Consider the following 24200-nt stretch of genomic DNA (forward strand, 5'->3'; position numbering starts at 1 on the left):
TGTAGTTAAGTATACGTAAAACCACAAGTGAGGTGGTTGTAGTGGTAGATTTTCTTAAATAGGGTAGTATTTTTCATTTAATTTTACGTTCCTTCATTTATATTTAAAAACTATTTGGTTTATAGCTCCTTTTTTAAATTAATTTCTAGCGCGAAGCACAATATCGAAGCAATAATGTTTATACGATGTAATAAGAATCGATTGAAAATTACTATATAGAATACTTCAGTTTTTTACTTTTTTTTATTTTCGTTTAAATCGATCAAGTAGCTGACACGCATGTTCTTCGACACTGCATGGGTTACCGTAACATTTGCAAACGATTATATTTATAGCTTTTCGCATAATTCTGTACATCTCTTTCTTTTTAAATGGTTTTTGTTTTTCTTCGTGTTTTATTTTGTACTTTTACTTGAATCGCGATTGCATCCAAAACGACTAAACATACGTATGTAATAATCGTATGGACATTCTTATCAGAAAAGAAGCGTGATCGATACAACAATTAAATTAATCCAATAACAGAACTTTTTTATTCGAAAAATTATATTATACCAGCCTTAAAATGAACCTTGATTACCTAAGTAAAACAAATACATTATAATAAATCTTCTATCCGATAGTGGTCGTTTTGATTGCATATCGGAACAACTCGATTCTGTATAATTTTTGATGTACGCTACTTTTGATCAATATACTTTATACCACGAAAATGTTGTTATTTATTTATTTGTTAAATTTCGCTTCCTACTTCTATGCCTGAAACATTTAAAAGTAATACGAATACAATTCTATACGTCATGTATTATTTATATTATTCGGAATTATCACGAAATTATACTTTCTATTATTTAATCGGAAATTAATTGCAATGGATTTTATATAAATAATACATGTGCAAAAGAGATATGATTATACACTTGTTTTGTGGCTATTAATATTCGCTTTGCGTCTCGAGTCGTTAGATTCTTTTCCTAATTTCACACTTTTCCAGATCATGCTAATGTATCAGCCTCGACTGTTATGGCAAAAAAGGAAAGATGGTGATTAATCTGCTCTCGCTTTGCATGGTAGTGACGAAGCAAGCAACTTTCGCACCTTAGAACGTAGTCGATTACCTGAAATACATCGAAAATTAATCGACGGTTCAAAGTCTACAGAAAACAGGATAACGGATGAACGCAATCCCTTAAGCGCACAAGTAATCTGTTAAACGTCCAAAGAACCAACGTACTGGCTAAATTACTTGCATATTAGCGTGGAGAAACGAGGAGTAGCGGTTTCGTTGCTTTCCTGCTTGAATAAACTCTGAAACTGTATCTCTATCCTCGGCTATTCTTTCTCGGCTGGAATCTTAGTTCTGTCGAATCTCTGAAATTCCCGTAGCGTAGAAGATTAACCGATTTCCCAATTACATAGAGCTAGATTACATAGGTTTTGCATTGCGAAATTGATGAAATACGAAAAAAGTTGTATCGTGGCGACCGATAATAACCGGCGATCTCACGAAAGGATGTGTGGCTGAGGGTGTGTGGTGTGTGGATTAGGTGTCAGCGTGCAGAGATCGCGGCGCTGCAGACGGAGATAGAGCAACGCGTGCAACGGTTGCGACGGACGCAGCAACACAACGGACGCCTGAACAACGACACGTCGCGGTCGTACTCCATCAACAAAGTACACCGACGAGCTCTCACGGCCGCGACGCCGACGTCTATGTCACCACACACTCTTCTTGCCACGGCACAAGGTACATTGATGTCTTTCGGCTTCATCGGGTCCGTGTTACACCAACAACCACGAATCGGTGATACCATTACCCAATAATTTCTAATTAACAGTTTCGCATTATGTAGAATGTAGATAGAGAGTGTTCTCGTAGATATTTACGTTGGTAGAATTGTAATGGACTGTGTGTCGATTGTATGGTTGAAAATTACGGGGAAAAGATAGAACGAGATGGTATCGCTGATTCAGAGTGATGCTGGTCGCTGAAGAAGTGGCTGTCTTTAGCTAACTGCTTGCAGACGTTCGTTGTTGCTAGACGAACGTTCGTCGTACACGATCTCTCTGTGTTATACTTCCTTGTTTTTCGAAATTTTCTTCTAAATCTGTTCGAGTGGATCGTTGCGATACAGTGCTACAAAAGTATTTATGTTAGAATTCGAGTGAAAAATAATTGAATCTATTTTATTTTAGTATTTATTTTAGAACAGTAAGATGGTAGAACTTTTCAGTAAATCGTACAAATTAAACCTTGAAACATGTAATATGTATTTGATTGGTATATTTAGTCTATCTATTCCTTATATGCACTTTAAGGCAATAAAATCGACGGTCTCGTCTGCAGCGACCAAATTGCAATCTAATCTGTCTTCGATTAGTTTATCGCATGTGATTATTCACGATCATGATCTTTAAGTATCACAATCACGACCGTTCATTTACACGTTTGCTCGAAATATACATTTGCTTTCGAAACGAAACAGGAGTACGTATCGTAAATGAACATAGAGATTAGTTTCGTACACGAGATCGTGCTAAACGATATGTGTACGATAGAAGCATAACAACGATTGTAACGATAGAGCCGTAGATAAACGATGTAGAGCAGAAAATTGATCGTCGATCAGTCGAATGCTATTTGCCACCCAGTCGTTCATGCATGTGTACTCACGCATTTAGTCTATCATATGGCCATTGTATTTGATTTTTTCGTTCAGTTCGTAATTAAGTTTATCATCATCTATCGTGCGTCAATAGCATGAAGGCGGAATATTGTGATAAAACATCAAGTATTTAAACGCGTTCTTTTCTTATACGAGTAACATGGTAAAAATGTTGCTGCATCGGCTAAAAATTCATCTCTATATTTTATCTATTTTTTTTTTCTGTTATTCTTTACCTCAAATAAATTAAGGAAATTCGCTTCCAACGTAGTACAGGAATAATAAATGTACGCGAGCGAATTTCGTAGCATATACCTGAACTTTTAGTCAATTTATTCGGGAACTTCTTTATATCTTTTATGAATATATACATGCTTGTTAAAAATTTCTATGCTGGGTAATGAAAATTAGAAACTCACGTTCATCTTTCTCGTACAGCATAAAACGAGAAATAAATTGCACAGTATATTTTGCAAAGTTTCGAAATTGCTTTGAAGATGTATAAAGAAGCGCGGGTTAGACGCTTCGTGTCCAGAAGAGCGAATTATCGGACGGAGAAATATTTCTGTAAGAGCGAGTAAAGTGAAGTAGAAAAATATTTCAGTAAGCTATTCTCCGGGAAACGACCTTCAAATCCTCCACACTCTTTACTTTAATCAATGATACAGCTGTTTCTTCGCCTTTTTATCTATCAATGCTGACACGAATCCAAAGCTTATCTCATGTATCATAAATCGGTAAAATAACGTTTATGATATCGATCGCTAATTTGCAGTAATTCTTTGAACGTTCGCGCAAATCGAACAAAACTTAAACTTTAAAATAAACGTGCAAAGAATAGAGAAGCTTGAAAGAAGATTTAAATGTTAATTTCCATTCAATCGTTGATCGATGTAAAAGTAGGAAGCAGATTTTGTAAGGATACATAGATACGAATCAAAGGTTTCTAAACGCAATAAAGGGCAAGGTGACCAGGAATTTTGAAGCTATCTGATTGACGAATATCTTAAGCTTTGTACATTTTTCTTTCTGTAACTTCAAAAATTCTATCGATTCATAACATTACCACCTGTCATTATCACCTATCATAACGTCACGAAAGGTGTTATAAAAAAGGAAAAGGCTGTAAGACTTTGTGAGCTTATAGTACTCACCAAGATATCTTATGGACTTGCAAAGTCTTATATCCTGTATATCGATATATGACATTCGCTAATCATCCGTTCGAATCAAATTGCTTCTTGAATCACAATAGAAAATAACACGGAATTGTCGTAAAATAATGTCTGGCGGTTTCGTGAGACGATTATATTGGAACCACGCGTGTGGATATGTCAGGTTGTAACGACCCTGGGACCGGCGAAGCCACAGAGGCTGGCTTCCGGTCACGCATCATCGACGGAGCCGTCGGAGGCACGCGAGGCCGTCGAGATCCAGGAGATGGAGGTGGAACAGGAGATGAGAGCGTTACTCTCTTCATCCAGCCCCGTAAAGTCGCATCCTAGCAACCTGGCTGGGACGCCACCGCACAAACTCTGCCTGGAGACAAGCTTCACGTCGTTGCAAAGCCCCTCGGAGTTTCCTCAAGCTGGTCGCGAGCTGAGCGTCGACTCCAGGGGAATTCCATGGGAATACGTCAGTCTGGCCAGCGAATTGCTCAACACGCCCAGGGCCGACGAGACTAAATCGTAAGAATAGCAATTATACGTCTGGACGACAAACTATGGTCCGTGACGGAGGACCGACGTTAAATGGACACCGATATATTAGGTTTACGATGAGGATTTTAAGTCAACGAAAAGAACGTCACGCTAGATATAACGATGTAATAACTTGGTTGTTTTAGGGATAATAAACGTACGGGTAGAAGAATATTCCACGTATTTGTATTTGCACTGTATTTTCTCAAGTTTTATAAAATATTTATGTAAATATTTACGTGCGAGGCAGGAAATTTATACGTTAAATTTCGATTTGTATATTTGCATTCGATGCGTTTCTAATCTCATTCGAACTACATACATAAGCGCGAGAAACAATCAAAATAGTATTCCATCGAGTTTAAGGAACCTCATATATCACGCTCTCGTTCACGTTCGCTTATGTTTCACGATTCACAAGGTTCACCGCTTCGGCAATCGCGCACCTAAATACTCATTGCACTCCATCAGACCATCTAACGGAAAACGGTTCTTCCGAAGAATTGTAGCTTAAGAGGAACATTTTACGCTCTAATAATCAGACATCATATTTTCTTTGTTGTCTTCGATCATAAAATGTTGCTCTTTAGCTGCAGTTTATTTTTTATCGATCTCAACGGTTATGTCAAGCAGTTTCTTCTTGTTCGTCTTTTTTCTTATTTTTTAACACGAAGATCGAATCGTCGAAGCGACTGGGACGAGAACTCTCGAACGGCACCACTAGCCACGCCGGAAACTCTCTCGGAGACGTCGAGCAGTCCACCATCGCCGGTACCACCACCGAGACCGATGAGGCGTACACCCAAGATTTCGGGAAACTTGTCAACGGCGGCGGACGACTTGAAGAACAATCTTCACTTCGCTATGCTCTCGGCGAAGAATTACTTCCTGAGGGAAGGGAACAACGGCAGTAACACAAGCAGCGGCAACAGCGAGGCGAGTTACGAAAGCGCCAAGAGCTTAACCGCTGGTCTTCCGCCGCCAGTACCGAGAAGACGGGACTCTGTTATCGTCAGGAGGTAGCCCAAATATTTTTGTTTTTTTCTTTTCTTTTTTTTTGGAACGCGAAATTATATTTTGTTATCCTTAACGTAATATTTATGGAAAATTTCAGAGAGCAAAGAGTGTGCACAGCTGCCTGCTGCAGAGACGATTTATCCGAAAACTCCTCGTCGCAAGCCTCTTCCCATTCATCTAGGGCGTCACAAACGTCGAATCGAGTTCAACCAGGTTTCCCCGTGGAGGAACACGAAACGAATGGATCCAGCTTGGACTTTTTCGAAGCAAAAGTATTTGATTATTCTATAAGACATCATATTTTATAAAGTAGATAAATTTGCACTTTCACAACGTTAACATATTCCTGTCGTTTTCAAGGGTTCTTCTGGACAACGTGATAGCAGTAACGACGTGTTCCTCAGTGTCAGAAGTTCCCCAGAGTGTAAAGGTTTGATGGCACCAGCTACGGATTTAGGGGCAGAGTGGAAAAAGAAATTTGACGCAACAGGGCTGCCTGGTGATGCTTCGTTACCTCTTCTACGTGGACTATCGCCGACACCTACGCACGGGCAACATAGTTCGCCATTTTTCAACGCGAAACGCAAGAAATACGTTTATCCGATTACGCTGGTTGGTCGAGGCGAAAGTAGCGTTTAATTGCAAAATGTTAGACCGACCGGGGACCATAGAAATGAGATGGGATAGATTTAAAGTGTCTGTGCCAATGTCACATTCTTCAGTGTGATCGTTTAGAATCATTCCCTTAAACCCTTGGATGGATGAACATATGAAATATTCTAAAATGAAGGGGCCATATATCTATGTTGCCTCTTTTTATACGATCTTTCACTGAAGTATGAAGACAGTAAACGGAAACTCGATATGTAGAGAAGTTCTGAAATTTCTCGAATAATAGATAGATAGTCAAATTCGAATAATATGATTTTTATCGTAGTATAAAAATACTACTTTTTGTTTTCCTTTTTGTACAGCCATTTCTCGAATGAGACGAAATATTTTCTGATTCAGAACGTTTTCTGCCAACTAAACGATAAACCAAAGGACAAATAAGATATAGAGTTAATTACATATACATTAAAGATCTAATAAATAAATATACATATATAAAGACAAATAAGAAAATTAGCAAAAAGGCAACGGACTATATGAATGACGATTTACACGAATGAAGATGCCTTGTCACTCAAAAGAAATATCAACTTTTAAGGATAACTTCTAAGAATATAGATTCTTGTTCTTTTTAATCTGTTGATTGTTATAACATGGTAAAAACGTGTAAACGTCTATAAAAAAGTTGCACTGGCCTACTCGTCAATCGCATTTAGTACCAGCTTTCTGTACAGTTTTTAATAGAATTGTATGCATGCATTTTTGTACAGTTTTTAATAGAGTTAACAAAGTGTGATATTGTCTATATTATTTTGTCACTCAACATTATCTCTTTTACTTAGTGTTCAAGATCTTTCATTATACGATTGAACAATACTTTCTATTACATTTTTTACTAATCTTTCAATGGGACTGAAAAGGTATATAGATTACGCGTAAAATGTAAAATATGTAGCTGATAAGAAGATATAATTATGTAACAGAAAACTATGAGCTACGAAACATAATTTTTATCAACAATCTTTTAATAGTTGAATCTTTAAAATTACTGTATTTATGTAAAAAAATAGAAAAAATATATTTGATCTATTTAATTTTTAGCTTACGTGATAGATATTTAGAAAATACTATATATATAATATATAAATATTAGAGAAATATTGTAAGTGACATTTGTAGAATATTATTAGCAAAAAGTGATACATTGCAAAGTAATTCATTTAATGTATTAAAATATACTTTTCAAAAAATAAAAATGCCAATTCAATACTTTATTTTTTCTCTCCTACTTTACTTTTTTTATTTAAAAACTATTTTATTGTATCAACATTAACATATTAGTTTTACAAGAATTTTTAAAAAATGATTAAATAATTAATATTCTAAGGGAGTTGTGTGAATTTAAAAACCCTTTATTGTATCGCAGATGCCCAAGGTGGAGTCATGGGTTGTGGATTTTGTAAGTACGACATTACAACTGCTGATATGGATAACATAAAACTGCTGAGTATTTGTTTAGTATCATCACTCACTTTAGAATTAGCAAAACTAATACATGAGCAATATAGTGAAACCCATGCACACCATTTTAATCTCATCATTAAACCACACATGCTAAAGGTCATTCCTAATATATTCATATAATCTGGAGTTGCATTGTCGTCTAGTTGTGCCTGACTGCCTGACACACTCGGTTTGTACCGAACTTCTCGTTCTGGACGTCTAGGATCCGATGAACTGTTCATTTTATAAACTGAAATTTACATATGAATCCAAATTTAATAACTATTTATTACAGAATCATAAATCATCAAAAGTTTTCAGGTTATCAAATTATGATAGATCATAATAAAATTATTCCAATACAAATTAATATTAAACGATAATAGTTCAAAATTATATAAGTTCACTTACCAGTATAGTAAATATATTATATAAAAAGTAACTTGTACGAACAATCCTGATTTAACAATGACAATTAAACAAATGATTACTGACGTACATGTTTCCTTTCAACCAGTGCTTTTGACCAAATACACTAGTAATCCTTAGTAATTTTATCTCTGTCTTCAGGGATAACGATACACCTTTTATATCTAACATTCTGATGAGTTTAAGAATACCCAAACAATTTGAAAAACTAATTTATTTTACTTTTAAATATAAATTTTAAACATTAAAGTTTAAATATATTTAGTATTATCAGTACGTAAACGTATTTATTTTTCACATTTAATTAATAATTATTGAATTCCCAATAATCACTTTCTTAACATACTGAACATTGAACATGCATAAAATTTCCTAAAGTCGGTACCTCAAATTGAAATCATAGATTTACAACGTACAATTTATTGAACATGCTATACGTATGACACCTAATATCAGGTATTATTCTTGCTATTCAACGTTTCCATAAATAATTGTAAATATTTTTATTGTAGACGTTAATTTAAAAAGATATATAGTTTAAAAATGAGTATAATACCGTGCACAACGTGGGTAAAAAAAGGTGTTGCTTCTACAAACCCTGCAAAGGTTAATCAATTTTAATATTTTTGGTATGAAATTTATTTTGCTTAATCTAATGGGCATAGTTTACCAATTTTTCAGATTCAACTAACTCCAAAAGAATTAAACCAAATTATAAAACACAAACAACCTGAATTAACACCGTACGTATTGTAGTAATATCTGATAGCTTTAAAAAAGTATTTTACAACAGTAAAAATATTTCAATTTTCTTAGACCTGTTGAAAATGATTCAGATAAAAAACACAATAAAGTTAAAAAACAAAAAAGTGGAGTAGGATCCTCTGAAATAGATGAATATAATTTTGACAAATATGATGACGAATGTAAGATAAATATTATCATATTATAACATAAATAATTTAACTTTTTAAAAAATTGGTGTTAATATACAGCAGGTAATATACACTGTAATATTGGTAATATTGCAAGTTTTGAGGAAGATGGAGCAGACCCTCTTATAACAGGAGAAGATGATGATTCAGAAAAAGATGATGATATTATTAAAAGTAACGACAATCTTGTACTAATAGGCCATGTAGAAGGAGGTGGCAGTATCCTAGAAGTATTTGGTTTGTATATCAAATAAAAATCATAATTTTTTAATGAAGATACTTTAATCCTTATAAATAATTTCTAAAGCACAAGTTTATCTATTTTTTAGTATATAATCAAGATGAAGATTCATTTTATTGTCATCATGATATATTGTTACCATCATTCCCATTATGTATAGAATGGCTTGATTTTGACCCTTCAGATTCAAAACCAGGTAAGTATGAAATATTTTTATGCAGCTACAAATTTTGTATAAACTTTTTTATTTATTATAGGTAATTTATGTGCAATTGGTGATATGACTTCTATCATACAAGTATGGGATTTAGATTTAATGGATTCTTTAGAACCAGCCTATAAACTTGGTCGCAAACCAAATAAAAAGAGAAGTCAAAGCTATATTGGGCATAGAGATGCTGTATTAGATTTAGCATGGAATAAACATTATACGTTAGTATCATCTACCAATTAAAATGTTTGTTTGAAACTTCATACATTCACTAATGTAGCAGTTTTTTTAATACTTTTGTAGACATGTACTTGCTAGTGCATCTGCTGATCACACAGTTCAGTTGTGGGATTTAGAAATTGGGACACCTGCTAATAAATTTACATCTTTTGAAGAAGAAATTCAGACAATAAAGTGGCATCCAAACGAAGGTCATTACTTATTGACAGGTTGCGCAGATACGTATGTCTATCAGTTTTCAATCATTTATAGAAATTTTTTAATTATAACTAAAATACTTACATGCTTAATTTCTTATTCAGGTTGGTGAGATTATTTGACTGTAGATATGAAACAGTTGTAAAATCATGGGATGCATTAGGAGAAGTGGAAAAAGTGTTATGGAATTCGTTTGATACAAATTATTGCTTAGTAAATATATGAAATATATTATTTTTGTCTGAAATAGAATTTACATTATACTGGTTGAAATTATTTTAATTGTTATTTTTGGTTTAGGTCAGTACCTCTAATGGATATGTACAATATATAGATATCAGGAAAGACAAATCAATTTGGAATGTACATGCTCACACAAAAGAAGTTATAGGTAAATTATATAAAATTGATGTATGAATAATGTGTAATATACATAAATATGAATTATAACTAAATTTATTATGATTTTAGGTTTATCACTTAGCTCATCATGCCCTGGACTTTTAGTTACTTCAGCAAACGACGGTGTCATAAAGGTGTGGGATATTATTAACAACAAAGAACCATGGTTTATTTGGGAAAAAAAGACTAATCTTGGTGCTTTGTTATGTCTTGCACCCAACCCAGATAATCCTTTTGTATTTGCTGTTGGTGGTGACAATAAATCACATAATTATAAAATATTTGATCTTTTAGAAATACCAGAAGGTATGTTAATATATATATAATACCAAACTTCTATATAATAATTTTGTTATTGTTAGCATCTTAATATATATTTTTAATAGTACGCGAAAGGTTTCGGGAACGGAAGTTACAAAGCAATATCAATGATACCAGAACACAAGAAGAAAAAGAAGAAATGATGGATGTAACTGAAGATAAGAATTCAACGATTTTTAATCTAAATACAACTAATACACCATCTAAAAGGACGAAAAGGAATAAGTAAACAAGTACGATAAAGATTACAAATTATATTGACAGCAAGATCTCCAAAGATTGTATATCCATAGGTACTTGTGCTACTTTTTACTTGTATATTGTTTTGACATAAATAAAAGGAACACGCATATTTGAAAGACTAAACTAAAAGTTGTACTTTTTCTTCTTAAAACGTGTAATTTATTTTTTCTTCGTAATAATATATTGTTAATTTCAACAATATTTTTCGAAAGTCTTACAATCTGTACAACATAGTATGTAATTCTGTTCTAATAATTTACAACACACACAAATCCAATTTTATTTTAACATATTTTTACACATTGAAGACAATTGGTATAAATTTTTGATTTGTATTGATCCAATATAGAAATATCATAATATTTACTAAATTATTAAAAAAATATCGTTTCTAAAATCAATGAACGATTCCAGTAGTTGGAAATATGGACTTTGAAGTTGTACATTATAAAGTATAAAGCATTTGCTGTAATTGTAAAAGGATTAAAAATACATTATCTTCACGATGATAATGTGATTTAAAATATTTTTAATTTTTTATCTGAAGTGAACTAAAATGATTTACAGATATATTTAATTTACAAATATTAAACGCAAATTTTACATTCATCTTGTAAAGTTTATAAAATTGATGACATTTATGGAAAACAATTGAGAAGTAGCCACTACAATTTCATTTTTCTATGTTATAAACTCTTTAAAACATTGCATGATTATATAATTTTTTGGTACCTGAATATGTATAAATGTTTGCAAAAGTATTATTTACTTTCATGTTTATGATAAAGAATATTAACTTTAATGACAAATTACATTTTATAGTTCAGTCTAACTAGCATACAAATATTTTACATGGATTTAAAAAGAATTGGTTGTATAGCATGTTAATATCTTTCCATTACTTATGAAATAATCATATTGTTTATGGTCCTTATAGTCACAATAAATTTTGTATGAGTCAATTCGATAATGCTATTTCTTATCTGGTAACGTAAAATATGTAAAAATAAATATAAAAAGAACTATAAATCACAGTTACAAGTGATTGGGCAGTTACTAATATGAGCTAGCTTTGCAGCTTTTATGCTCTGCTGTAGTACCAGTAATAGAAAAACGATAGTCTTTTGTAATATTGTTCCAATATTTGTGATTTTACTACATAAAGAAATTAATATTTAGTAAATTGGTCAAATATTTTCGAGTAATATTATATTGAATCTATATATCCTAATACTATTAAAGTATGGAGGCAATATAAGAAGTACATAAAAGTTACATCTGTCGTGTTTCATAACGAGAATAGTGAGCAACCAAAATTAACAAAATTCTTTGTTACAAATTCAGATATTATCTAAAATATATATTAAACCATGTGATACCTATTTCAATTTATATTATGTAGTATGTTATGTAATTTAATCGCATATTTTTTTATATGTATCTATATATAAATTAAAAATTTCTGTGTTAGTGAAATTAACTGCTATTAAAGTGTAAAGCTTGGAACAGATCGAATTTGGAATGGGATAAAGGTATATACGTACCAATGCCAGTTTCTTAGTTCTTCTTCACAGCAATTATTAAATAAACAAGATAAATATCTCATATTATACATAAATGAGTCAAAATATTCTAATTAACAATAATGTTACAACATGCTTTCTGGCAGTGGCGTCATAGATTCAATGAAAGTCATGTGGACATTGTTATGTCAACAATGGGTGTATCAAATTCCATTTGCCATATTAAGGCATATAATGCATTTGTTACAATTAATATTATATAAATAGAGTAATACGTAATATCCGAAGTTGCACAAATAAAATTATCTAAAATATGTAATTAAATATTAAAGATCAATTTAGAATATTATCAATCTATGAAATAAATAAATTTAACTAACTTTTGTTGTTGCTTTTAGATGTCAAGATTACTGTTATGAAATAATTTTTTTTTATGTCAGTATGTAGCAACAATATACAACATATTTCTTACGTTATACTGAAGACATAATTTAATGATTCCACTGATAGCATAAAACATCTGACCTCATTGAATGTTACGTAACCTGTAACATATAGACAAAATGGTTGTTTTTGTCTACAGAATGGACCATAGTCCATAGAGATTGACAGATATAATATATTAATTAGATTAATTCATACACATATGTGTTACAGCACTGAGCTAAGCATCTGTTCCTATATCCAGACTTCTGGAGTCTTGATTAGAATCATGCTGACTTCCATTTTCAGAAGAAGCACTGCTAGACAAACCAGATTGATCTGAACTTTTTTTCACTTTGGGCTTATATTCGGTAATAACGACAGTAACATTGTTCACTGTCACTTCATTGGTCTGAGCCGTACTACGATCTATATTTTTTAGACGAGGTGGATGCCTATTTTTACGCCGTGGTTTGTCCAATTTACGATCTTTTTCTTTACCGCTACTAGTTGTACTACCCCCACTTCCACCTTCCTTCTTTCCAGGTTTTAAAAGTGGTACATATTGTTGCTGCGCAACCTACATATAAATTAACATTAATAAGATTATATATTATTAACTCGTATTGTAACTTTATTATACATTATTGTATTTATAACATATAGTGAAATACTATAGTATTGTAACCTGTTGTGCCACAAGTTGGGGATTAATACGGGGTTTCCGCGTAGAAGTTCCTTTACGGACGTCACACATGAGGCACTTAAATGCTTCTGCTGTATTTCTATATGTGCAAACACTGCAGTCCCAATAGTTTTCTTCCAAAACCTTCGCCTGACGTTTTCCACTTCCCGAATGGTTCATTGTTCATGAAAGTCAGTTGTAAAACACTGTACCTTCTCAAAAGAGAGTTAGCCTTCCTGTACGTGCTTTCAGCCTCATTAAAAGTGATTTTGTGAACACTGTATACTTTATGACAATGAGAATGCTCTAAAAGAGCAGGAATAAAGATATGCAATAAAGAAAATGGACAATTGCCTAAGATAATATTCTGTGCATCAACTAAACAAGATACACAATTGTCGGATGTATTCATCTTTGCTATATAAGCCATACATATCTGTTTGTTGTGACATTCTGATGTACATGTTTTAAAGTATATCTAGAACAAATAAAATATACATTTCTTATCATAATGTGACAAATAAATTATTTTTAATGTCTAACAAAAATTTTACAATGTATTCGTGATTGTATTTATCCTATATCTTATGATAAATAAATTTGTTATATTTATTGTTACTTAATACATAGGCACACGTACGTTTATGCTATAAAATGTTGTTTAAAAAATTAAATCAACTTGTTACAAAAATTTATAATAAAATAGATCTTTCTATAGATTATGATAAAATATTTATTTAATACGTACGTACCGATTAAAAGTACCAATTTATGGAACTTTTTGCACAGTAACGGTTATCCGTCGTTTTTTGTTATTGTATTACAAATGCTTGCTTTTCCACTTCAAAAACTTATATTAAATATCCATGGGGTAATGTATAAATAATAAAATCTTAATTGTGGAAAGTTAAAATACTATTTATGGTATAAAGGTTCCAAACATTCTTTTCTCTAATGAAACAGATGGAATTCTTCACTTGCATATAAAAGTAGCATTATTCCACATATACGATGTTCTCCTTGTCAGTATTATCAGTATGTCTTGTACACATACACTAGACACTCTGACACATTTATAGTCAAGACATTTTTTTTATGTTTTGTGTTATTGTAAAACGATTGCTTTACACATAAAACTTGGTAAAAATCAACTAACTCGAAGATATTGACAAACAATCTACAGCGCTGTTCCTCTATAGGTCGAACAGCGGAATGTTGAATACGGACTATGGACTAAAATACTGTTCGGTTTGGCAACATTGTATGGACCAACGTTGTATGCTGTAACAGAAAGGCCCTTTTCTACTTGTTTAATTATGAGAAACATGATACATATTAATATACTTTACCGTATTGGTTGTACTAAATTTTTAAATAACACGATAACGCAACGAAACATAAATTGTTACGAATATTACTTCACAATAATATAAAGAAAAAGATATATTATAATTTTCAAACAGATAATTTATATCAAAAAGATGTTTTGTATACAAAATTTTTAATTGTTTTAATCCTTTGTCTTATTAAGTATTTCTGTAGCATTTTACGTACTCTCTATTTTATGACGTATAAGCAAAAAACAGCTTGCAAAATATAGGCCTCAGATTAACTTTCACACATTCCTGAAAGTTTTCCCATACAGTAGTTGTGACAGTGCCGGACACTTGATAATTCCAACTGTTAAGTGGGTGTTTTTTTCTTTTACTAAGTTTGATAAAAAATAATGCAACGTATGTAAATGTAATTACGAAGATAAATAACAGTCTGTTATAGTAAATTGGGCTAGGTGGTATGGTATGTTGTATAACCATTTACCAGTTTTGACATTTAAAACTTTCAAGGTTAACAAATATAAACAATAATAAAGATTAATATATTACTTTTTTCATATGGAACAAAATTAGTATAATGAAAATAATATGAAAATTTGTTTCTTTTTGCCAAATTTGTTAAGTATTTAGGAAAAATATATTAAATAGTTTTAAGTATATATAATAGAAATTTGATATACTAGGACATATCAAATGGGATGGATAAGTCATGGGATCATCCATGGACTACAGATGAAATGCGAAAAAAGAGAAGGGAATGGAGTTTAGCAGGTGATGCAGGACTCCTTAAACATCTGCAGCAATTTTCTAACGTATGATTGAAATTGGTGTAGCTTATTAAAATTATACTTATACAAGATTTATATTTATCGACAATATTTGTTATAGAATGTGGTATCAAGGGCAAATAAAACTCAAGAAGCCTTAGATTCACTGACAACACAACTAAATGAAACAGCAATATTTATAGATAATGTTACCAATACATCTTTGGCTTTAGCCAATACTCAATTTATTGAAAGCCGTGTACAGGAGGATAATATAGAGATTGGACAACAAGCAGAAACATTAGTGAAGGTAGTTGGAGATTTTTACAATGTAAGATACTGTAACTTTTTAAAATTATTACTATATCAAAATTTGTCTATAGCAAGGTAAGGATGAAGATTCTGCAACTGCAGATTTCATAGCTAGTGTGAGTGAAAGTGTCAAGCAAGGCCTAAATATAATGTATGAAAAATATAAGGAAATGGAGTTTGTTGATAGTGATAGTGAAGAAGAGGACAATAAAGTAGTACTAAGGTAAATATTATTGCTAGATTATTTTTATTTATTATTGTTTTTATTATACATATATAAATAAAATATCGATAATTTAATTACAGCGTTGTATTGGGGCCAAATAATCCATACCAAGATCGGCCTTTGCCTTATGTCATTGGCTCAGAAAAATGGAAAAATTCAAATAAAATTGGTCTAGAAAGCAGTAGCAGCAGTGAATCTGAACAAGTAGACGAAGAAGAAGAATCAGAAAGCGAAGATGATACCACAGCAGCATTTAAAGATTACAGTATGAATGCTGCACCAAAAACAAACATTGTTGGATTACTACCTTCTTTGAATGAATCGGATTACAGTAAAAGAAATGATATGACATATATTATAGGAAATGACAAAATGGATGCACTTAGTCAAAATGAAATAGATTCAGTACCTGATTCAGTTACTCCTGCTGATAATACATCAAAGGTTCCTATTTCCTTTTTCTTTAATATATATACTCTTGTATGATGTTCTTTACACTACACATACATGTTATAAGATCTTCATACTTTGATTTAGATACCATTGCCGAACAATATAACACCAAATTTTGCAGAAGAGTTAGCCAAGCGATTAGGTACAGTTCGACAGACTGAAAAACCTGTTGTAGATGAAAAAAATGAGGCATCGATAAATCGATTTAAAGGTATTTACATGAATTAAATTTAATTTGATTTTTCTCCATATTTAATTTTTATTATATTTTTCAGATGATTTATTTACACCAGAGGAAGATGAAAATATTTTAAACGATAAATCTAAAACTATAATCAGTAGAAGTAAAGGATTTTTAAATGATCAATTTGCAGAAAATGCATCCAAGGAAAGACAAATCAAATCGTATAAGAATAATATTATACCTGCTAGCATCGATGTGCCGCCTCCAATTAGTACTGTTTGTAAGTTTCTCGTAGCTTATAAGACTTTGTAATTTACATATTTGCGTCTTTTCAAGATGTTTAATAAGAAGACCTGTATTTACAGCGACGAAACCAAAATCTGCAATCGATGATCTTTTCGGTGATGCTGATTCCGACATTTTTTCCCCGAAAAATACAGTTACAAAAAATAAATATTCTAGCAATAATAATCAGTCGGCAAAGACAGAAGGAACGCGAAAGAATCATTTAGAGATAGCATCATCAGTAACTAGTAATATGACTACGAGTACTCCAGAAACTAACGTAAATACTAATTTATTTAGCGATGATGAAGATGTTGGTGACCTCTTCGGATCGTCTAAACATCAACAACTAAATAAAAAGGTAAGATTGCTAACTAACTATTAAAATAACTATTGTTAACAAAATACTTCACTTACAAATATCATAATGGAACTGCAAAATTAATATTTCATGTAATATTTTAGAAACCAGGAGGGGAAGTATCAATATTTGGAAATATCTTAACTTCAGAGATTGAAAGTAAGCTATCTCGTAGGATATCACGAACTCAATCATCTGGATCTTCTGGAAGTAATACACCAGCAAATTATGAAATTAGTGCTAGCAATGAATCGGCACTTGATCGTTCGCGAAATGTTATTCTGAACAATAATATTAACGAACAAGACTCTATTGTGACAGCAAGGAATAATGCAGAAAATTCAAACCTTGTTAATGAAAGTAGTTACAGCAGTGGAATATCAATTCATCCATCAAGTATTAATAATACAGGTGGTTCAAGTATAGGGTAAGTGCCAATTTTATTACTATTGCTGTGATCAGGTAAATTAGATTAAATAACAAATCAGATGATTTAGATTATGGACAATAATATATTTTGCTAAAAATAAAGGTATTGTCGTCCCTACGATTGTCGGACCATGTTTGATAATATATTGATAAAAATTTATATCGTCATTGTTTTTTTATACGCGCGAAAAACAAATACACGTGCCATGTACATCAAATGTCATTGAATTGATGATCCAAACATTAGTCATCATTCATTACATTGCGGTGATTGTATCGGCTACATGCGCGAGCTCAAGGCGAGCTCCTTTAGTTTACTCGTATCTCGTTCAGAACTAGTATCTTGTAGGCATATATTCGATCAACACATTTTTAATTACATTTATTTCTAATTATAGGAAATCTAGTAAGTACTACATTATCTCATGGCTATTATTCATTTAGCATTATTCATCCTTAATGCAATAATAATTTTTTAATTTACACAAATAAATTCCGTATCATATTGTTAGTGGAATATGTTTAATTAAATTACATCGTTTTAAGTGACCGGTTAAATATATAACATTTCTAGTTTTTATGTATAAGAACATGATATGTAGAACAATGAATAATATTATTGTCCATGTGATACTTAACAAGTATATATGTATTGATTTAAAATCAGATCACTTACAAAAGTCCTGTTATATGCCTGTCTGAATGGTGCATATGTTTCTAATCTCTATAGTACGTCTCCACGGATAGATCCTCGTACTTTCTAAAAGCTATTATATTTTGTTGGATGGTGATTCAATTTTTTAGGATCCAATCTCGCATGCCAACTTGTTATAGACAAGATTTCTCTCGCTGTAATCTCATTTCTGTCAATAGCAATTGATTCATTTAGCACGTCATAAATTATCACGTTATGTCTCTTGAGAATTTATTACATGCAATTATGGATTTGTTTTGCCGCGAGTTATTGATAATACTATATCGGAAATTGTATTGAACTATATTATCGTTATACCTATTTTTGCATTTTAATGCATCGCAGTTATAAGTGTATTCAATGATTTTATTACGTTTCGCGTACACATGATATTGAATAATCGAATCATGAGAAATTGTTTCGTTGAAGAAACTACTAGCGTCATGAAATCTTACCATTTCTCATATAAATTCATTTTAGACATTGCATTCCACATTTTTTAATCTGCAAGCGTTGCCTTATTGATTTTGTTACGATATATTTAACTCTATACATTTTATTAATACGCATGTGTTTTAAGTTTCATGTTTCTATTTGCTTTTGTTTTGTAATCTTGTAACGTATTCTTCAGAAGGAAGCTTCTACCATAAATGACGCATATCTTCTAATACAGAGAATGAAATACTATTCTTTTAATTTAATTCAAGATAAGGAATAGAAAAAAAGAAAGAAAATAAAACAAGTTTGAATTTACTTTAATAGAATATTATATTATTATTCTTTACTTCTATTTTTATGATCGTTTTGTTTTAGCGTTGACTTCCAGCCACAAATGACATCAACGCGTTTAAAATCGGAAGAGATCTATCGGGAACAAATCACCAGTGACAGTCTCTTCACTGCACGTACACAGAATCCAGCGAATGCTACTTCAATTTTAAATTCAACAAATAATCAACCGCAGGAAGAATCGATCGAGGATGTATTGTCTATAGCGCAAGACGACGTATTCGAGAACGAAGATCTGTTTGGCCCACCCCCGTTACCGAAAGCGGATTCAAAACCAGCAAAATCAAAGATGCCTTCGTTATTTGACGATTCCGACTCTGGTGACGAGTTGTTTTCGACGACCAGCTCAGGTTCTAGATCGCAAAGGAGTTCCGATTTATTAACTTCTCAGTATTCTGATAAAATAAAATCCACGCAACGCAGAGGTCTCTTTGACGAGGAAATCGATATATTCGATAATAAGGATTCGCTAGACGTTGATATTTTTGGTATAATACCGAAACCGGTTGCGAAACAGGAAAGCAGTACCTCTGGTAGAAAATTTCTGGACATACCTGATGATGATCTGTTTGCAAGCAATATTCGAGACACGATACCAAGAAATAATGGCTTGGAGAAAAGCAAAAATGTTGCCACATCGAAGGAAATTAGGTTGTTTGACGACGACGATATCGAAGATGGCGATTTATTTGCTACGAAACCTGTCAAAAGCGAAACTAAAAATGAGCCTGATATTTTCAACGACGACGATGAGAATGATTTGTTTTCCGCCCAGAAACCAATTGATAAAAAGCAGAAAGATAACAAACAGCCATCAGAAACGGCTGCATTCGGAATAGATATCACGGATCAGAAAGTATCCACTGAAAAGAACAAAAGTAAGAGTAGCGATATTCTTTCGGGCAACGGATTGTTTTCTACTGCCATTGGATCGCATGGATTAATCTTTGAGGATGACGACTATGACGATTTGTTCAGTACCAAAAATGTATCAACGGAAAAAACAAAAGAGGATGCACATTTAAATTTGAAGACGACAGAGGATACTAAGGAACATTCTATTAAAAATATTGAAATATCAAATAGTTCTGACATTTTTGTGAAATCTGAAGAATCAAACGTTCCTGTTACTGCGTCCACGGACATAGAACAAGATAATGATAAAGATATGCATCGAGTTAGTAGCTCTGACGAACGTGAACCTATGCAAAATAGTGAAAATGAATTAAAGAAGAGTCCTCCAAAATCTTTAGACATACATACATCTGCCACGTTATCTTCGCCTGAAAAGAACAATCAGGCAGCGAAACGCGTGGTTTCTGGAAAGATAAAAAATTTGATGGGAAGAATGGGCGATTTGAAGTTGATTTCACCTATGGATACACCACCAGTATGGCGAAAAAGCAAAGAAAAGGCAGATGAAGAAGATAGTGCAGCGGATAGAGATAGCGACGACGGTGGATGTCTTAGCACACAAGGTCCTAATTCGCCGTTAAGTGTATCAGGTAACGAAGATATAACTTTTACATTCTACACTTATAGTTTGTATCTTCATCTATCATTTTTTAACATAATATGTTTGACCTAAAGGAAAATGTTGTTTTGTAGAAGATAGTACTACGCAGAAGCAATCACAGCAATCAATGATTTCGGATGAAAATAATGCAGAAAATGCCATTAGTTTCGATGAACCAGCCCAGCTAGAGACGTTGTCTACTACCGCTTCGAAGGTAATTACTAAAACATCACTGAAATATATTGAAAAATGAAAATAATTCATATTGTTTATTTATTTTTGCTCTTTTTATCATTTTTCAGACTCGGGTTAGGATACAAGCGAGACGCCGACCACAAAGTAGGCAAGCACGAAAATCCGCTATCAGACAAAGCGGAATCGACTTTGATACCGTAGACTTCGTTGAGAATAATTCACAAGATGAGAATCAGGTTAATCAATCGTCAAGTATTTTCAATAAAGAGACCCTTACAGTTGGGAACATCAGTGCTGCTCATACTACCGCCGCGATTTCTGACCACTTGGTTTCGTCTACCAACGATAATGTTTATAGAGCCCCTGATACTAATATATTCTTGGCTGCGGATGATAAATCTGAATTAGGGAGCATAAGTAAGGAAAGTTCAGTGAGTGCTAACAAAAATACCTTACTGTCACCGTCTACGGACGAAGAAGATTTATTTGATGTACCACCTGATTTACCAGAGGATCCACAGAAAGAAGATACACTGTTTGGTAGGGCGCCTATTCTCTCCCCAGTTGAGAAAGTCGTTTCTGAAAAGCCACCCGTTACCTTTAAAGTATTGAAAGACACGCATATTAAACAAATCGACGATATAAAGACAGAAACGGGAAAAACCGAGCAACAGGAAGAAAAGAGTAGCACGTTATCCGAATCTAGTACCACTTCCAATGTAAACGCTGCAATTTCATGCGCTATTAAAAAGGAATCCAAATCAGAGGACACGAAATTCGAAGACGAATCGAAAAAAATGATCGATCCGTTACGAGATGATAGTCACGATCCGTTGAAAGATCCCAGTCAGTTATTTGCCTTTGTTACGAAAACACCGTCTCCAGAAAAAGGAAAGAATTTGTTATTTTCCGAAGACGATAGTTTGTTTTCTAGCGGTAATAAGAAATTCATCGAAGAAAAAACTACGAAGAAACCAATTTTGGACTTGTTTACCGATGATGCGGAAAGCGATTTGTTTTCGACGACTTTAACTAAAGCCGTGAAAAAGCCTTTAAAGGATACCAAGATTAGTTTATTCGATGAAGAAGACGAAGATGATAGTTTATTTGGATCCGTTGTAAAAAAGTCGACGATAGAAAACATACCCGAAAAGAGACATTCTATGGAGCAAACTGCGAAGAAAATAAGCTTATTTGGTAATGATGATAACGACACAAATTTGTTCTCTGAGCCATTCGATCAAACACAGAAGTCAGATTCTGGAAGTATTCAAGAGCAATCGAGTAAAAATGATATGTTAACCAACATTACCGAGACCGTAAGAACCTCGCATATTACGGATATTTTTGCCGATCAATCGAGCGGAGAAGATGATATTTTCGCCAAGACATCAGCTTCAAAGAAAACCACTGTCACGTCGAAGTCGCTGTTTCCTTCTGACGACGACGACGACGATGATAATATTTTCGGTAAGAAATTCACAAGCGAATCACAGGTAAACTCAGCAGAAACGCGTTCGATCGTTAAAAAAGCGGTGACAAGGGATCTAAAAAAGACAGCTGAAAAGATTGGCGAAGATCCATTGAGTGCTCTACTAGATGACTAAATATATTTTTTTCTAAAATTATATATATATATATTATTTATATTTGTTGTTTAATGTATACATCTTATAAATTCGTTCGAAATTAGAACACAAAATATCGAAATTGAACATATATAATACTTTCCAAATTGTATATTTATTAAAATAATAATCGAGAATTAAGTAAATGGATGATTAAATGTGTATAAATTGTGAATAACGCGGTGTGTTCAAGTTATCGTCACTGCAAAGATAATAGGAGAAAATTTAATTATATACAAGATGTATTTGTTTTTATTTATTCTTTATATAGGAATGCAAAATATATCATGGTTTATAACATATATTGCCACAGATATTTTAAAGTATTTTTTCATTGTCACTGTTTTAAATAGAAATCATAAAAATATTAAAATCATAAGACAAAGCTTTTATTAAGTATCGAGGACAACGAACAACAGAATATTAGACAAATAAGATAATAATTAATACTGCTTGATTGGTTGCCATCTTGTTACACAATCATTTTGCATAATTAATTTGCAAGCAGTGCTTTCACGTATACCGCATATCATATATCCTCTGTAATTTATGTACAGGGAGTTTGCGAAATCATGGCACAGGCGGTCAGGTGGTGATTTTACATGTAAAAATAAATTGAATAAGAAAGTTTCGTTTCCGATGAAAATAAGATTGAAAACTTATTCAAGTACATTACGCGCATTAAATGAAAATTTCGAATTACAAAAGTTTCTGCTCGTGACTATTACTGAATATATATGCTGCCACGATTAATTTCTCGTTATTGCCATTATGTTTTCTCCGCAATAATAATTATTACTTTTCATTTTTCTATATTCAATTTGAAGGTTTTTATAAGTAAGGATAGGATTAGTACTTCTTAAGAATCATTCAACTAATCAAAAAACAAATCGTGATATTGCCCATGTTTAACAACGCAGACACGAGTAGAAACAGAAGTTTCATAATTCGAAATTTGCAATTAATACATGAGCACATGATACATTTTCAAATTCACGTTTTCGTGTGAAAATAAAGCCTTAAATGAATAGTCGTTATTCTTCTTTTACTACCTATTTCTGCATGTGGTATCGTCATCCGACCGCTTGTACTATAATTTCAGGGACATCCTGTATAGTTCATCTTATTTATTTGTTGACAATATGTGGCACTCGATAATGTATTTTATTGTATATATTGCATCCTCTCTATGAAACATGTATTAGTACAAATACAAATAAATAAACGAAATAAATATCATTTATATTATATTTAAAGATTTAATTCCTAATATTATCAAATAAAATGAAAAGGAAATTTGTTTCCTGTTCATTAACGAAAAATCTATTTTTCGAATTTTCGTTATTCTCGAATGATACCATACATAATTCATTAAAAGTCGAAGTGAAAAGCGTTTAACTTTTGATGCATTAGAAATGACGTTATTCGGCTATAAATTTATGTTAAGTTAGATCATTGAATGGTTCAAAGGTGCATCCGGTATTTCTAAAACAATGCCGATGTAGTTACAATTGAAATGAATTTATATTTATATAATTGTGGTGATTATGTAATTTTTTAAGTCAGAATAATTTTCTATTAAAATTATTTAAAGATAAACAAAATTTATCTGACTAAAAGAATTAAATTAAAAATAAAATAGAACTCATTGTTTTCAGAAAATTCAAGCACACCTATT

The 24200-nt window shown here is 32.2% G+C and overlaps 5 protein-coding genes and 2 long non-coding RNA genes across 28 annotated transcripts in view; 3 read left to right on the forward strand and 4 right to left on the reverse strand.

The window, feature by feature from the left end:
• LOC100644776 (diacylglycerol lipase-alpha) overlaps positions 1-7048 on the forward strand; it is a 53037-nt gene extending 45989 nt beyond the window's left edge. For 11 of the 14 annotated variants that reach the window (XM_048410683.1, XM_048410675.1, XM_048410678.1 and 8 more), the window contains 4 exons: positions 4005-4354; positions 5041-5385; positions 5481-5655; positions 5744-7048. In XM_048410683.1, coding sequence (XP_048266640.1) covers positions 4005-4354; positions 5041-5385; positions 5481-5655; positions 5744-6022 — 1149 coding nt within the window. In that variant the 3' untranslated portion in view covers positions 6023-7048. Of the gene's footprint in view, positions 1-1547; positions 1748-4004; positions 4355-5040; positions 5386-5480; positions 5656-5743 lie in introns of those variants that run through there. The other 3 variants (XM_048410684.1, XR_007225884.1, XM_048410685.1) reach the window with 3 other exon arrangements.
• Positions 7049-7265: 217 nt separating this feature from the next.
• Positions 7266-8083, reverse strand: LOC100644031 (PAT complex subunit Asterix). Its single transcript, XM_003399898.4, has 2 exons — positions 7910-8083; positions 7266-7748 (listed from the first exon to the last, which is right to left on the reverse strand). The coding sequence occupies exon 2, from the start codon at positions 7738-7740 to the stop codon at positions 7408-7410; it is 333 nt and encodes a 110-aa protein (XP_003399946.1). The 5' UTR covers positions 7741-7748; positions 7910-8083; the 3' UTR covers positions 7266-7407.
• Positions 8084-8237: 154 nt separating this feature from the next.
• Positions 8238-10841, forward strand: LOC100643663 (periodic tryptophan protein 1 homolog). Of its 4 annotated transcripts, none has more exons than XM_012315205.3 (12): positions 8238-8383; positions 8440-8533; positions 8609-8670; positions 8744-8853; positions 8923-9099; positions 9192-9299; positions 9361-9535; positions 9618-9776; positions 9857-9965; positions 10053-10143; positions 10224-10460; positions 10541-10841. In XM_012315205.3, the coding sequence occupies exons 2-12, from the start codon at positions 8471-8473 to the stop codon at positions 10702-10704; spliced, it is 1455 nt and encodes a 484-aa protein (XP_012170595.1). In that variant the 5' UTR covers positions 8238-8383; positions 8440-8470; the 3' UTR covers positions 10705-10841. The 4 variants fall into 4 exon arrangements, with proteins under 4 accessions (XP_012170595.1, XP_012170597.1, XP_048266644.1 ...); XM_012315206.3 differs by having other exon boundaries at positions 8346-8364; XM_012315207.3 differs by having other exon boundaries at positions 8282-8533; positions 8926-9099.
• LOC100643904 (YY1-associated factor 2) lies at positions 10715-15024 on the reverse strand. Of its 3 annotated transcripts, XR_007225885.1 has the most exons (6): positions 14904-15024; positions 14102-14630; positions 13353-13827; positions 12884-13244; positions 12622-12786; positions 10715-12547 (listed from the first exon to the last, which is right to left on the reverse strand). XR_007225885.1 is itself a non-coding variant. In XM_048410693.1 (5 exons), exons 3-4 carry the CDS (start codon positions 13527-13529, stop codon positions 12906-12908), a joined length of 516 nt encoding a protein of 171 aa, XP_048266650.1. In that variant the 5' UTR covers positions 13530-13827; positions 14102-14630; positions 14904-15024; the 3' UTR covers positions 10715-12786; positions 12884-12905. The 3 variants fall into 3 exon arrangements, 1 of the variants encoding a protein (XP_048266650.1); XR_007225886.1 differs by lacking the exon at positions 14904-15024 and having other exon boundaries at positions 14102-14776; XM_048410693.1 differs by having other exon boundaries at positions 10715-12786.
• LOC100643541 (WASH complex subunit 2) lies at positions 14928-23772 on the forward strand. 4 transcript variants are annotated; one of them, XM_048410664.1, is made up of 12 exons: positions 14928-15036; positions 15367-15495; positions 15572-15760; positions 15834-15985; positions 16069-16432; positions 16526-16652; positions 16717-16905; positions 16991-17271; positions 17376-17698; positions 19208-20688; positions 20774-20913; positions 21002-23772. In XM_048410664.1, the coding sequence occupies exons 2-12, from the start codon at positions 15382-15384 to the stop codon at positions 22499-22501; spliced, it is 4860 nt and encodes a 1619-aa protein (XP_048266621.1). In that variant the 5' UTR covers positions 14928-15036; positions 15367-15381; the 3' UTR covers positions 22502-23772. The 4 variants fall into 4 exon arrangements, with proteins under 4 accessions (XP_048266621.1, XP_048266619.1, XP_048266620.1 ...); XM_048410662.1 differs by having other exon boundaries at positions 15004-15146; XM_048410663.1 differs by having other exon boundaries at positions 15004-15146; positions 20792-20913.
• Positions 16104-16532, reverse strand: LOC125386056. Its single transcript, XR_007225887.1, has 2 exons — positions 16398-16532; positions 16104-16262 (listed from the first exon to the last, which is right to left on the reverse strand). It is a non-coding gene; the product is annotated as an uncharacterized LOC125386056 (long non-coding RNA).
• On the reverse strand, positions 17619-18940 carry LOC125386057. Its single transcript, XR_007225888.1, has 3 exons — positions 18850-18940; positions 18377-18563; positions 17619-17723 (listed from the first exon to the last, which is right to left on the reverse strand). It is a non-coding gene; the product is annotated as an uncharacterized LOC125386057 (long non-coding RNA).
• Positions 23773-24200: the final 428 nt, after the last annotated feature.

The sequence above is a fragment of the Bombus terrestris genome, chromosome 12, assembly GCF_910591885.1.
Source record: "Bombus terrestris chromosome 12, iyBomTerr1.2, whole genome shotgun sequence".
Taxonomy (NCBI): Eukaryota; Metazoa; Arthropoda; class Insecta; order Hymenoptera; family Apidae; genus Bombus; species Bombus terrestris.

What these genes read in the sequence shown, in the direction of transcription:
- LOC100643541 (XM_048410662.1), top strand. An exon ending in AAGCAGAAACATTAGTGAAG is followed by an intron (nt 15,761 to 15,833) that starts GTAGTTGGAGAT and finishes ATTTGTCTATAG; the next exon opens with CAAGGTAAGGATGAAGATTC. An exon ending in TTCGCCGTTAAGTGTATCAG is followed by an intron (nt 20,689 to 20,773) that starts GTAACGAAGATA and finishes TTTGACCTAAAG; the next exon opens with GAAAATGTTGTTTTGTAGAA.
- LOC100644031 (XM_003399898.4), bottom strand. Translation starts at nt 7,740, where the DNA reads ATGAACAGTTCATCGGATCCTAGACGTCCAGAACGAGAAGTTCGGTAC.
- LOC100643904 (XM_048410693.1), bottom strand. Translation starts at nt 13,529, where the DNA reads ATGAACCATTCGGGAAGTGGAAAACGTCAGGCGAAGGTTTTGGAAGAA. An exon ending in CCCAACTTGTGGCACAACAG is followed by an intron (nt 13,245 to 13,352) that starts GTTACAATACTA and finishes ATTTATATGTAG; the next exon opens with GTTGCGCAGCAACAATATGT.
- LOC100643663 (XM_012315205.3), top strand. Translation starts at nt 8,471, where the DNA reads ATGAGTATAATACCGTGCACAACGTGGGTAAAAAAAGGTGTTGCTTCT. An exon ending in TGACAAATATGATGACGAAT is followed by an intron (nt 8,854 to 8,922) that starts GTAAGATAAATA and finishes GTTAATATACAG; the next exon opens with CAGGTAATATACACTGTAAT. An exon ending in TCACACAAAAGAAGTTATAG is followed by an intron (nt 10,144 to 10,223) that starts GTAAATTATATA and finishes TTATGATTTTAG; the next exon opens with GTTTATCACTTAGCTCATCA.